General features: G+C 32.2%; 1 protein-coding gene across 1 annotated transcript in view; it reads right to left on the minus strand.

Moving 5' to 3' along the window:
* The window catches only part of LOC107680750 (muscle M-line assembly protein unc-89-like), an 18,571-nt gene extending 5,785 nt beyond the window's left edge, over window positions 1-12,786 (minus strand). The window contains exons 1-49 of the mRNA XM_016476796.1: window positions 12,711-12,786; window positions 12,579-12,626; window positions 12,466-12,492; window positions 12,338-12,385; window positions 12,143-12,190; window positions 12,013-12,060; window positions 11,878-11,925; window positions 11,637-11,678; window positions 11,502-11,543; window positions 11,287-11,334; window positions 11,137-11,184; window positions 10,895-10,945; window positions 10,707-10,754; window positions 10,540-10,581; window positions 10,279-10,326; window positions 10,128-10,172; window positions 9,938-9,985; window positions 9,805-9,852; window positions 9,611-9,652; window positions 9,171-9,218; window positions 9,030-9,074; window positions 8,864-8,905; window positions 8,722-8,778; window positions 8,550-8,594; window positions 8,385-8,432; window positions 8,200-8,247; window positions 5,424-5,471; window positions 5,124-5,165; window positions 4,967-5,014; window positions 4,822-4,869; window positions 4,630-4,677; window positions 4,481-4,528; window positions 4,141-4,185; window positions 3,988-4,035; window positions 3,443-3,499; window positions 3,275-3,319; window positions 3,140-3,184; window positions 2,942-2,989; window positions 2,737-2,784; window positions 2,578-2,625; window positions 2,452-2,499; window positions 2,309-2,356; window positions 1,943-2,113; window positions 1,737-1,805; window positions 1,546-1,596; window positions 1,194-1,241; window positions 878-925; window positions 690-737; window positions 443-466 (exon numbers count right to left, since the gene is read on the minus strand). Coding sequence (XP_016332282.1) covers window positions 443-466; window positions 690-737; window positions 878-925; window positions 1,194-1,241; window positions 1,546-1,596; window positions 1,737-1,805; window positions 1,943-2,113; window positions 2,309-2,356; window positions 2,452-2,499; window positions 2,578-2,625; window positions 2,737-2,784; window positions 2,942-2,989; window positions 3,140-3,184; window positions 3,275-3,319; window positions 3,443-3,499; window positions 3,988-4,035; window positions 4,141-4,185; window positions 4,481-4,528; window positions 4,630-4,677; window positions 4,822-4,869; window positions 4,967-5,014; window positions 5,124-5,165; window positions 5,424-5,471; window positions 8,200-8,247; window positions 8,385-8,432; window positions 8,550-8,594; window positions 8,722-8,778; window positions 8,864-8,905; window positions 9,030-9,074; window positions 9,171-9,218; window positions 9,611-9,652; window positions 9,805-9,852; window positions 9,938-9,985; window positions 10,128-10,172; window positions 10,279-10,326; window positions 10,540-10,581; window positions 10,707-10,754; window positions 10,895-10,945; window positions 11,137-11,184; window positions 11,287-11,334; window positions 11,502-11,543; window positions 11,637-11,678; window positions 11,878-11,925; window positions 12,013-12,060; window positions 12,143-12,190; window positions 12,338-12,385; window positions 12,466-12,492; window positions 12,579-12,626; window positions 12,711-12,786 — 2,449 coding nt within the window. The remainder of the gene's footprint in view (window positions 1-442; window positions 467-689; window positions 738-877; window positions 926-1,193; window positions 1,242-1,545; window positions 1,597-1,736; window positions 1,806-1,942; window positions 2,114-2,308; window positions 2,357-2,451; window positions 2,500-2,577; window positions 2,626-2,736; window positions 2,785-2,941; window positions 2,990-3,139; window positions 3,185-3,274; window positions 3,320-3,442; window positions 3,500-3,987; window positions 4,036-4,140; window positions 4,186-4,480; window positions 4,529-4,629; window positions 4,678-4,821; window positions 4,870-4,966; window positions 5,015-5,123; window positions 5,166-5,423; window positions 5,472-8,199; window positions 8,248-8,384; window positions 8,433-8,549; window positions 8,595-8,721; window positions 8,779-8,863; window positions 8,906-9,029; window positions 9,075-9,170; window positions 9,219-9,610; window positions 9,653-9,804; window positions 9,853-9,937; window positions 9,986-10,127; window positions 10,173-10,278; window positions 10,327-10,539; window positions 10,582-10,706; window positions 10,755-10,894; window positions 10,946-11,136; window positions 11,185-11,286; window positions 11,335-11,501; window positions 11,544-11,636; window positions 11,679-11,877; window positions 11,926-12,012; window positions 12,061-12,142; window positions 12,191-12,337; window positions 12,386-12,465; window positions 12,493-12,578; window positions 12,627-12,710) is intronic.
* Window positions 12,787-13,223: the final 437 nt, after the last annotated feature.

Consider the following 13,223-nt stretch of genomic DNA (forward strand, 5'->3'; position numbering starts at 1 on the left):
TGTTTACCACGTCTCTTTAATAAAGCTTGCAGATGGATCCACACGTCTCACGTCTCGTCAGCCCCGTTACAATTTATAAGCATATCTATTACAAAGGAGATTTAAATGCTCAGTTATTTTCCTAACAGAAAAAATAAACAAACACAACACAGAGGGATACAGAACTCAGAAATATTTATTTCAAGATGCAAAATAAATAAAGAGTGCGCGCACACTCTCCGGGCGAGAGCAGCGTGTATCTGAGCGCAGAGATTCGCGCTAGCGCAATATATTAATGTGCTTTCGCGCTACAATAATGGGCTCTCGACATTTGTCATTAAAATAATGCCATATATGTTCCCCACAATCAGAATACATGGGCTGCACTTATACCTAAATAGTTTGTCATACCACTTTATAACTGCTAAATTTAAAATAAATAAAAAAAAAACGAAAAACATACCTTTTTGTTTGACCTGCTCAGGTTCTAAAACAAAAACAAATATAGCTGTATTAAAATGATCTTTCTGAATCACGCTCATGCATTTGTTTTTACTGTGAAGGGCTGGCAAATAGATTCCTGTTTGTTATGTGCTGGATTGCTCTGATTTTCTTTGACATGTGGTGTGATGATATTAAAATGATATTAAAAGTCTGTGTAAGTAAAGTCTGTGTTGGTAAATTAGCCATAACACAATCAGCCATTGTACCTTTCTGTAAAGGTTCCTTTACTTGTTTGACCTCCTCATGGGTGATTTCTAGCATCAGGAGAGAGATTTTTAGTCACTGACACAACAATAAGAACACCTTATGTTTTTACATAGCACTCCCTTAGAAAACTAGAAGAAAGTGATTGTGGTGGGTGATTTCAATTCTTAACAGTAGATATATATTTTACCTTTCTTTTTGGGCTCTGGTCTGATCTTAGCTTTTGGAGCCTCTTTATCTAGAATAGAAAAGTGAATCATTTCTTGGACATAATGGATATAAATCATTTGTTGTGATGACCTTTAATCTAAATAACAGTTCAAAGTGATTTACAAAGAAACAAAAACTAATATTTTCATTAAAATAATTTTCTGATTTAGGTTTTTATGGTCTTAGTTGCCCACAAAAAAAATCACAGAATTCATAAAATCACTTAAATAATTTCTGTCAATTAACATTTGCATATTTGTATAATATAGCTGCTGTTACATAGCTTTCCGACATACCTTTCTTTGCAGGTGCTGGTTTACTGATGTTTTTCAGTGCATCACGTTCTGTGTTGTGAAGAAGACAAACTGGTTAAGCTGCATGCAAGTTTCAATTTCATAAGACAATGAAAACTGGATCTAATTTACATTCATCTTGTATTGTATATATGCAGACTAGAGAACTAATAAAAGACAATATGGGTAAGACATAAATATAAATTATACATAAGCAGAAGAGCCAATCTGACTGAAAGTGCATCGTAGAATATTCTAATACTGCTCTAATGAAGCTTCGATTTCATTAATAAATTGTCTCCGGCAATCTCCGGCAAACAAATCCTGAAAATAATAGGTTATATATGAGAATTACCTGCTTTAATATGTGCTGTCATCTTAGTAACGTTCACCAGAGCATCATGGTCTAGAAAAGAAAAATCTTTCACTTACTCGCATGTGAACACTACAGTGGGAATCCCAATTGTACAGTCTGGTTCCTGTTTAGTTGTAGCTCGTTATGTCTATAATTCATGACCAGCTTGAGTAATTGAGAAGTTTTAATACCTTTTTTTGCTGTTTTGACCTTTTCCTTGGAGACTGCTGGTTTTACCTTTACACCGACAGTCTTCGGCTCTAAGATACAAGCAGCATGTGGTTTAACGTAAGCAAAACAATTATTTCTACAAATAATTTATGCAAATTAAGTTTTTTATTTTTCCGGCCTGCTGATAATGACAAAATCCACCACATTTCTAACATGGACAAAATACCTTTGATTGTTCTGTTGTCCATTCGTAAAAGTGTAATTTGATTTTGAGTGGACTCCAGATCACTCTTCATTTCACCAATGTCCTTCCTCAGTAAATCCAGAAGAGACAGTTTTTGGTTGATAGAGTTCAGGAGCTCCAAGTCCAAACCAATAAAACCAAGACCAACATCATCTGTGTATACAGAAGTGTAAAAATCATTTGTGTAAATGATCTGAGGCCATTCAGACTCTTATCAAATGCGCAGATGTTACATGAGATTCAATCATGCAAACGTAAGCTTTAATTATTCATTAGCACCATCAAAAACAAAAAAACAAAAACAGGATTATTAGTACATTTTCTAAAAGACTTGTGGGGAAATCTCACCTTTTTTTGGCGCTGGTTCTAATAACTTTTCTTTAGCGACTTCAGGCTCTATTAAACAATATTTCATGTGATAATAATATTATACAATAATCATGTAACAGAAAGCAACACTACACAGAGGATGATTTCATTGACATTCACACCTTTCTTCACAGGAGCTCGCTTAACTTTCTCCTTGGTGACTTCAGCCACTGAAAAGGAAATGATGTGAAAATATTGTTTAAATATGATTTTCTTTAAATTGGAGGTAAAATATTGGTAACTCTTACCTTTCTTCTCAGGAGCTGGTTTAGCTTTCTCCTTGATGATTTCAGCCTCTAAAATGTTTATAAAATAACATTTAGAGCAAATAAAAAACTTAATACAGCATGATATAATATTCTGCTTGGGAATAGTGTTAATGTGATTGCTAACTGAGTAAATCAAACCTTTCTTCACAGAGTCTGGTTTAGCTTTCTCTTTGACAATTTCAGCCTCTAAAACAGCAATAGTAATAAAAAACATTGGGGAAAAAGCCTTATGGCTTGGCTAAAATTGATAACTCAACTAAAATAACCTGATTATTTTAAGGGGCTGAAACCTAATTTGCTACACAAGATATCACACTAAAAATAGAAGCAAATAAACTCATACCTTCCTTCACGGGGGCTGGTTTAGCTTCTCCTTTGATGACTACAGCTTCTGAATTAGTTATGATGAAAATTTTTTTTATAAAAATTTAAAACACACAGATAAGGAAAATTGTTAATTTAACATTATTAAATAGTTTAATATACCTTAAAAATCATTCTATCAGATGTTAAATGGCATTAATATCACAAAAAAACGTACCTTTCTTTGGTGCTGGCTTTGGCTTTTCTTTAGTAATTTTGGGTTCTGTAAAACACGGCAGTAGAAATTTACAATAGCAAATAAATGGACAATTTTGTGTTACGTGAATTTTGAATTAAAATGTCAACCATGTACCCTTTTCTTCAAGGACTGGTTTTGCCTTTTCCTTTGGAACTTCAACTGAAAAGGAGCGAAACATTAAAAAGGATTTGTTTCTGAGAAAATCCTGAAATGCTTACGGTATTCAGATACCTATTCAAATGTGCAAATGATAAACACTGATTACGCTACATATATTAATACCTTTCTTTGTAGGTTCTGGCATTGGTTCAGGTGCCTTTTCTTTATGAACTTCATGCTCTATAAAAAAGCAGTTTCAAGTGATGAATGATCACACAGTGGTGTGCAACATCATTACACACTCTAAAAAATGCTGGGTCAAATATAACCAAGCGCTGGGTTAAAAAGGGAGAAACCCAGCTATTGGGTTGTTTTGACCCAGCTATTGGGTTGTTTTGACCCAGCGGTTGGGTTCAAAACAACCCAACCGCTGGGTCAAAACAACCCAATAGCTGGATCAAAACAACCCAATAGCTGGGTCAAAACAACCCAATAGCTGGGTCAAAACAACCCAATAGCTGGGTCAAAACAACCCAATAGCTGGGTCAAAACAACCCAATAGCTGGGTCAAAACAACCCAATAGCTGGGTCAAAACAACCCAATAGCTGGGTTTGTCCCTTTTTAACCCAGCGCTGGGTTATATTTAACCCAGCATTTTTTAGAGTGCAGGATGATTTTGTTCACATCATTACCTTTCTTTTCTTTTTTTTTTTTTTTTTATCAATACCTTTCTTTTCAGGAGTTGGTTTAGCTTTCTCTTTGATGACTTCAGCCTCTAAAATCATGATAATATCAAATATTTAAATCATTACCATTCTCTTAAAACTGACCAAAATAGAAATATGTTTTGACATTGTCTTTCAAAATTAAATGACAGTACCTTTCTTTGGTGCTGGCTTTGTCTTTTCTTTGATTATTTCAGGTGCTGCAAAATGTGGGGGTTTAACTTCAAACCATTTTAGAAAATCAGGCTGATATTTCAGTTTCAAATGCCTAACAAAGGACTCTAATACATTCTTAATATATTTAGCCTTTGAAATGCTGAGTTAAAGTATTTTCACTCATTTTTGCTATGGGAAAATCTCACCTATTTTTGGTGCCGGTTGAGGGTCCTTTTCTTTAGCAACTTCAGGCTCTATAAAACTGTTTTAATTCATGTAATGAACAATCATTATACAGCCAAAATAGCATATGCAGGATGATTTCACTGTCATCCATACCTTTCTTTACAGGAGCCAGTTTAACATTCTTTTTGATGACTTCAGCTCCTGAAATAAAAATAGTTGAATAAGAAAAACTTGATTTAAGTAAATATGAGCCTGATCTTTAACTTGACAGCAAATATCAAGCTGCAATAAGTAACTCTTACCTTTCTTCTCATGAGCTGGTTTAGGTTTCTCCTTGATGACTTCAGCTTCTAAATTGTTGATAATATTCATATTTTTTAGCATGATCCTAAATTTTCTTTGGGAATTTTTTTTATTACATTATAAAGTAAATCAAACCTTTCTTACACCGGAAAACAAGAGCATATTCGGGATGATTTCATTGCCACCCATACCTTTCTTTACAGGAGCCAGTTTAACTTTCTCCTTGATGACTTCAGCCTCTAAAATTATGAAAATATTTAGAGAATGAGAAAACTTAAGTTAGAGATTCATCGTTAACTTGAGCACATATCCAGCCACAATAACTGTTACTCTTACCTTTCTTCTCAGGAGATGGTTTAGGTTTCTCTTTGATGACTTCAGCCTCTAAAGTGTTGATAATTAAATAATGTTAATATTAAATAAAAAAGGCTTTTTAGCATGATCTTATATTTTCTCAATAAAATATTTCATTACATTTTTAAGTAAATCAAACCTTTCTTCTCAGGGGCTGGTTTCATTTTCGCTTTGATGACTTCTGAAATTGTGAAAGTATAAACATATTCAGAGAAGACAAAATACATATAATAGAGTTATAAATTAATGTACTCCTCTAAACTGGGCAAAAATTGTACAATGAAAGCACAAATTATCGGCCTATCACTTCTTTGGGTTTTGGTTCAGGTGCCATTTCTTTAGGAACTTCAGGCTCTATAAAACAGTATTTTTTCATGTGATAATTATCACTATACAGTTGTGTAACAGCAACACAAGCTGATTTCACAAACACACATACCTTTCTTTACAGGAGCTGGTTTGACTTTCACCTTGATGACTTCAGCCTCTTAAATGGCCTCTAACACGATGATGATATAAAAGCATTAGCATTTAAAACTGGGAACTTTTTTGGCCATTATTATTTTAAAAAATTGCAGTACCTTTCTTTGGTGCTGGTTTTGTTTTTTCTTTAGTTAGCGCGGGTGCTGCAAAACATGAGGACTTAACTTCAGATCTTATCTTTAAAATAGCAGCTGTGGTGTTATGATGTTAACACATAAGTTGTCAAATATCCTGCAATTCACATTTCTGTAATATTAGCAAAGCAAGCACACAAATCATAATTGACTATTTTTGCCAACATCTGCTGATGTGTTGATAAGTCAGCAAGGGCATATACTAAATATGTACCTTTTTCTTTAGGGACTAGTTTAGCCTTTTCCTTTGGAACTTCAACTAAGAATTGATTAGAAGATAAATAAGAATGTTTCAAAGCAAAACCTTAAAAACTGAAACATAATTATACAATTCAGGGATTCAAAATCACATAAGTTACCAGAAAAACACACGTATAATACCTCGCTTTGCAGGTTCTGGTGCCTTTTCTTTAGGAACCTCTGGCTCTGTAAAACCAAATGGTTTGTTGTGATAAATGATCATCATACATTATGAAAGCAACAATATGTGCAGATTATTTAACTCAATCCATATCTTTCTTTATAGGAGATGGTTTAACTTTTTCCTCAATGATTTCAGCCTCTGCAATGATTATAATATACAAATGTTTATATATCGTGTATCACATTTTGCTTATAAAAAAGTGAAACTGATAGTTGACAGTAAATCAGACCTTTCTTCTTAGGGACAGGTTTAGCTTTCTCTTTGATGACTTCAGCCTCTACAAAACAGAATAATATTTCAGTTTCATAATATTAAACAGTAAAGCTTTTTTTGCTATAAATAGATTGACCATATTTTTGGTAAAAGTGTAAAATGCAAAATGCAAAATGACCTGAGAGGAAAACAACTAATCTATTTTGTGTTTCGGTTCAGGTGCCTTTTCTTTAGCAGCTTCAGGCTCTTTAAGACAAATTAAGTTTTAATTTATAAATGATCATTATAATGTCAAAATCAGCAATGCAAGAAAATGTCGTTCACATCCCTACCTTTCTTTTCAGGGGCTGGTTTAGCTTTCTCTTTCTTGATTTCAGCCTCTAAAATGTTGCAAAATAGTTATAAAAACATTTTAACATAATATTACATTTCGTTGAGGAATAGTGTATACACTAATAACTTTACGTAAGCATACGTAAATTGAAATTATGATAATGCAAAAATATTTAGAGGATGCCAAACACATCCATTGACTTAATCTTAAATTTTGCTTTGAGGAAATGGAAATGTTTTAAATATTAACATAGTAAATGAAACCTTTCTTCTCAGGGGCTGGTTTAGCTTTCTCTTTGATGATGTCAGCCACTAAAATAAAATAAAAAAATTCTAATCTATTTTGCATTAAAAATCTAAAGCTGTTGACTTTAATTTTCTCAGGTTTATGAACATATGAAAAAAAACCACTTTGTAATGATGTCTTATAAATAAATATTGTGTGTTTATGTAACACAGTAGAAGCATACAAACACATACTTAAAGCAGAAACACCTTTCTTTTTCTTTGATGAAAAAATATTATGAGAAATCAAAAGATCCGTGTTATAATAAATCTTCATTGATATCCATACCTTTCTTCTCAGGGGCTGGTTTAGCTTTCTCCTTGATGACTTTAGCCTCTAAAATGGCAATGATGTCAAATATTTTGAAGATTTAAAAGATTTATTATCTTTATAATTTTCTTGTGAAAAGTGTTCATTTGATTCTCAACACAAAAAAATCCTACCTTTTTTCTCAGGGGCTGCTTTAGCTTTTTCTTTGATTACTTCCGCTTCTGTAATTGTTAAGATATAAAAACATTTAGGAAAAAAATTATATTATTCTAAACTAGTTGGCAAAATCTGGAAATGTTTAATATGTTGAAATAAAAATAGAGAATAAAACAATGACATGAAAGAATAAATGGCATAACATTTTGTATAAATACACTGCCTGGCTGGTAAAAGGTATACATATACTAAAATACTTGCAGGATGTTTCTTAAGGAAAAAAAGATGAGGTCTTTATGATCTTTATGATACAGCACTGATTCATGTGATGGATAATCACACAAGCATTTCATTGACATCCATACCTTTCTTTACAGAAGCTGGTCTAACTTTCTCCTTGATGACTTCAGCCTCTGAAAAGTATATGAATGATATACAATATTTAGAGGTTTTAATTTTTTAATAGTCAGAGCTTGTGTAAAATGTTTCTCAACAGTAAATTAAACCTTTCTTCTCAGGGGTTAGTTTGGCTTTATCTTTGATAACTTCAGTTTCTGAAACTGTGAAAATATAAAACATTAATTATAACAACTGACATGAAACTTCAAGTTCCATGAAAAAATAATCATCAAACAAAAGCATTTCATTCACATCCATACCTTTCTTTACAGGAGCTGGTTTTGCTTTCTTCTTGACTTCAGCCTCTGAAATAGCAATGTGGTGATTGTTGAAGTATTTGTTTTTAATATTATCTTTAAAACTGCCGAGATAAAATATCAACATGAACTCACCTTTTTTCTCAGGGGCTGGTTTAACCTTTTCCTTAATGACTTCAGGCTCTAAAATTATCATAAAGTTTAATCATAAATGTTGTTAGAGAAAATGGTAATTTAATTCTTAATACAGTAAATCAAACCTTTCTTCTCAGGAGCTGGTTTAACTTTCTCTTTGATGACTTCAGCCTCTAAAGAAAAAAAAAAATATATATATATATAAATAAAGAAAAATGCGAACGATTAGCTTTATTTACAAAAGGCCAGTGGAAAAGCTGTTATATATATATATAAGCATTATTCCCACTAATAAATGTAAGCAATTTACCCTTCTTTGGTACAGACTTGGGTTTTTCTTTGGTTATTTCAGGTGCTGCTGCAAAACATGAGTGTTTAACTTTAGAGTTTGCAGATGTACAGATAAATCAACAAGGTGCTGCATTACATAATTATTCAAAGTGATTTTGAATTGACAGGTAAACTAGGTACGTACCTTTCTTTTCAGGGACTGGTTTTTCTTTTTCCTTTGGAACCTCAACTGAAAAGACATCACAAGGTAAATTAATATTCTTTCTACGAAAGGCTTATATGAAAATATGTGTACGAGGCATGTTTTCAAAATTGCACATTTTAAAATATAAACAGTAAATATAGAATATTAACACCTTTCTTGGTGGATTCTGGTTTTGGTTCAGGTGCCTTTTCTTTTGCAACTTCAGGCTCTATGAGACAATAACATGTCATGTGATGAATGATCATCATACAGTTGAAATCTAAAGTATAGGATTATCTTATTCACATTCATACCTTTCTTTACAGGAGCTACTTTCTCCTTAATGACTGCAGCCACTATAAAATAACATTTAGAGATTGTAAATAGGTGAATGCTGTTAGCTTGGGTAAAATGTCAATCTGAATGAAGCATAAATGAAATCGATAAAATGTAAAAAGTTTAAATAATGGTAACACTTACCTTTCTTCTCGGGGGCTGGTTTAGATTTCTCCTTGACTTCAGCCTCTAAAATTATGAAAATATATAGAAAAAGTATATTTTAGCATAATTATTTTTGAATGGGGATGGTAATTATGATTTAATTGTTAAAGCAACTCAAACCTTTCTTCTCAGGGGCTGGTTTGACTTTCTCTTTGATGACTTCAGCCTCTAAAATGAAGTTTATAAAAAAATTGAAAGCATTAGCATTGTCTTAAAACTGGCCAGACTACAGGTTTTGACATTATTCTTACAGATGAACTCAGATAACTTTCTTTGGTGCTGGCTTTGGTTTTTCTTTGGTTATTTCAGGTGCTGGAAAACACAGCAGTAAAGAACAGTCATAACTGACTTTTTACATTTGCAAATGTGTTATTTGATCAGTGATACAGTGTCAGAAAATAAATAAAAATCCTTTGTAACCTCAACTGTAAGAGGTTACAAGGTAAATAAGGACATGTTTTTAAAGAAAACTTGTAATGTGAAAATATCTGTATGAGATTCAGTCTAATCTAGTATTCATTGTTGTAAATGTTGATAAAGCATATACTGTATCTTATTACCTTTCTTTGGAGGTGCTGGTTTCTCTTTGATAAATTCAGGCTCTATAAAATAGATGGATAATTCACTTTCAATAATGTCAAGCAACTTCAAGAGCTTCTGAATAAAGAAAATTCTCTCTAAAGAATAATCAAATTGACTGCTGATGAAATATGTAAAATATTCAGTAAATGTTTTTAAAGGTTCAAGAACCAACCTTTTTTGGGTTTCAGTACAGGTGCCTTTTCTTTAGCAACTTCAGGCTCTATAAAACAGTTTTAATGCAATAAATGATCATTATACAGTGGAAAACAACAGCATATTCAGGATGATTTCATTGATATTCATACCTTTCTTTACAGGAGCCGGTTTCACTTTCTCCTTGATTACTTCAGCCTCTGAAATGGCAATGATGTGAAAATATTTAGAGATTTCACAAGGTTTTCTTTAACAATGTTTAAATGTCCTTGGCTAATTTTTAAATTGATATTTAATACAGAATGAAAGTCCACATCAAGCTACAATAACGGTAACTCAAACCTCTCTTCTTAGGGGCTGGTTTAACATCTTTGATGACTTCAGCCTCTGTAATGATAAAAAGAGGAAACAAAATGGCTTTTTAGCATATATGTTCTTTAATTTGATTAAGGGAAATGTTCATTTGACTCCTACTTTTGCTTAACAACAATACCTTTCTTTGCAGGAGCTGGTTTAGCTTCCTCCTTGATGACTTTAGCCTCTGAAATGTCAATGATGAGTAAATATTTTGATACTGTAAAATATTTTCTTTAACATCATTTTTAAAATATGTTTGTAGAATCTGCTTGATGACTTCAGCCTCTTACATTATGTGATGATGAAAACAAAGCAAGCAAAACACTATCACTGTCTTAAAACCTGATTGGAGAAAATATTAGTTTGTATTATTGTTCTCACAAATAATTTTATATACCTTTCTTTGGTGCCCTCGGTTTTTCTTTGGTTATCTCAGGTTCTGTTAAACATGGAATTTATGAAACATAAAAAAGCTTGGAATATGACACACATTAGTCCTGCCTGGTAGCAAATTTTGCAAATATTTAAAACAAACATTGCATATACTGCATCCTAATGTGATACCTTTCTTTGCAGGTTCTGGTTTAGCTTTCTCTTTGGTAACTTCAGGTTCTACAAACAAAATGATATTTCAGTTTTAAAACAGTTCAGCAAAGACATGTCTTTATAGCAGCTTCAGGCTCTGAAACTATGCTTAGAAAAATTACATATGAAATGTTGCATTGGCCTTAAAAACTGTTAAATATTTGTACCTTTCTTTGGTACAGGTTTTGGTTTTGCCTTTTCAACTGCAACAGCAGGTTCTGCAAAACATTCAGATATAATATCATACGATTATGTTTGCTTGGATATCTAATTGTTATTAATATATGTAATTGTACAAATTATTATTTCAATTATTATAAAAAATCATTCTCCCAGATATCCAGGTTCGGTTTAACATATCCTGTTCCTTTTTTAAGGAAATATACCATAATCACAGACTTATCCATACTTTTCTTCACAGCGACAGGTTTATGCTTGTCTTTGCCAACTTCTGCCTCTGAAATATATAATATTATACAGAATACATTTCTACACACACAAAAAATGCACAAAACACTGAACCACTTCAAAAACATGATGAACTATGCAGACAATTAACCTTTTTTGGAAGGTTCAAGTTTTGCTTTCTCTTTTGGAACTTCAGGTTCTGTGAAACAGTATATTCAGTGTGATGTTTCATGTTCAATATGTGCTCATATTCAGAAAAAAAAAAAACCCAAATAATTAAAGATCACTTCTTTGACTTGATATCAACAGATAAAGATTTAACTTGTTACTGGACAGAAATAAACACTTGTTAAGTAGTATAAATACCTTTCTTTACAGAAGCAGGTTTGGGCTTTTCTTTTACAGCTTCTAAAAAAATAAAAAGTTTAACATCAACATTTCTTTCTAAATAACATGAACACAGTTGTATTTTGTGCAATTTTCACATTTGAAAATTATGACCTTTCTTTGGAGTTTTCTCCTTCTCTTTAATAATTTCAGGCTCTAAAAATCAAGTCAAACTGCTTGGTCAAATATTTATGTAGCGTTAATGTACATGCTTAAGTAATGTAAAATATTCCGAAAGTTTTCTTCTCAAACAAACCTGCATCTTAATGGATAATGATTTGCAGGATAATATTTCAGAAAATCAATCTTATGATTTTACTATTACCCTCTCAAATACAGAGCATGAGCTCTGTACCTTTTTTAGCTGGTGCTGGTTTTGCCTTCTCTTCAACAGCTTCAGCCTCTGTTCAAGATTCAATCATTTTTCTTCATGTGATATTCGTTTCAAGATATGCATGTTGAACAATAAAAACAATTGCAATCATTTTACCTTTCTTTAAAGGTTCTGGCTTGGATTTTTCTTTGGAAACCTCAGGCTCTGTACATCAGTGAATGTTAGCAGTTAGCATCATTAACATTGCAAAAAATATATATATATGTCCAATAAATTCAAACTGTACCTTTCTTAAGTGGGGCTGGTTTCACTCTCTCCTTAGTAGCTTCAGTATCTGAAATGACCATAAATGCATGCATTAGAAATTGAAGTAATATTCAAAACCTATCCTTTTATAGGTATTGATATCCTACCTATAGATTATTCTGACTAGCTAAAATGTTTACAGTAAATATTTCAACAAAGGTTTTTTTATTATTACCTTTCTTTGAAGGCACTGGTTTGACTTTCTCTTTTGCAACTGCAGGCTCTACAATTCAAGCAAAAGTAGACGTAAGAGTGGACAAATGCACTCATCCATAAATTTAAGAAAGGAAAATTACTAATGACCTTTTTTAGTAGCGGTTGTTGGCTTTTCTTCTCAGAGAAGATGAAGGTATATATTTAATAAATTATATATGAGACTGACAAAAATTCATCAAGGACACATATTTCCATATTACCTTTCTTTGCAGTTGGTGGTTTTTCTTTCTCCTTAGAAACATCAGGCTCTGAAAATGAGTCAGCAGGCTCAGCTAATGTCATGCATAAAAAATGACTTTTAATGAATTGCTGTTACTTTAAGTGCAGCCAACCTTTCTTCAAAAGGGCCGGTTTAATTTTGTCCTTGGGAGCTTTAACCTCTGAATAAATAAGAAAAGAGAAAAGCATTTCAACTTGCTGATTTCAACTTTTCGTGGATATGGGCGTTTAAAACTGAAAATATTTTATATATACATCCATGAACGGGATGTGTTGAATACCTTTCTTTGCTGGTTAACCTTTTTCTCAGATCCTGCGCAGATGAAATTGTACACATTTAATATAACATTTTGTATTGAGTTTTTAGACAGCTTTTAAAAAATGCAGAATGATCATGTGAGAGTCCATATAAAAACTACTAGCAATATATCCTATTATTACAAAAAATGATAAAATATTGAAATAAATATCATAATGGACTAAAGCTGAAATATATAGTTTCAATTAAAAACTGTACATTAACCCTGTGTAATGAGGAAGCAAAGCTTTATTTATCTATTCTGTTGGAGTTAGTACATCATGTACTGTATGTACCAGATTTCTTCTTTTTTAGAGGGGGTTCCTTG

This window comes from Sinocyclocheilus anshuiensis, unplaced genomic scaffold (assembly GCF_001515605.1).
Source record: "Sinocyclocheilus anshuiensis isolate Anshui unplaced genomic scaffold, SAMN03320099.WGS_v1.1 scaffold869, whole genome shotgun sequence".
NCBI lineage: Eukaryota > Metazoa > Chordata > Actinopteri > Cypriniformes > Cyprinidae > Sinocyclocheilus > Sinocyclocheilus anshuiensis.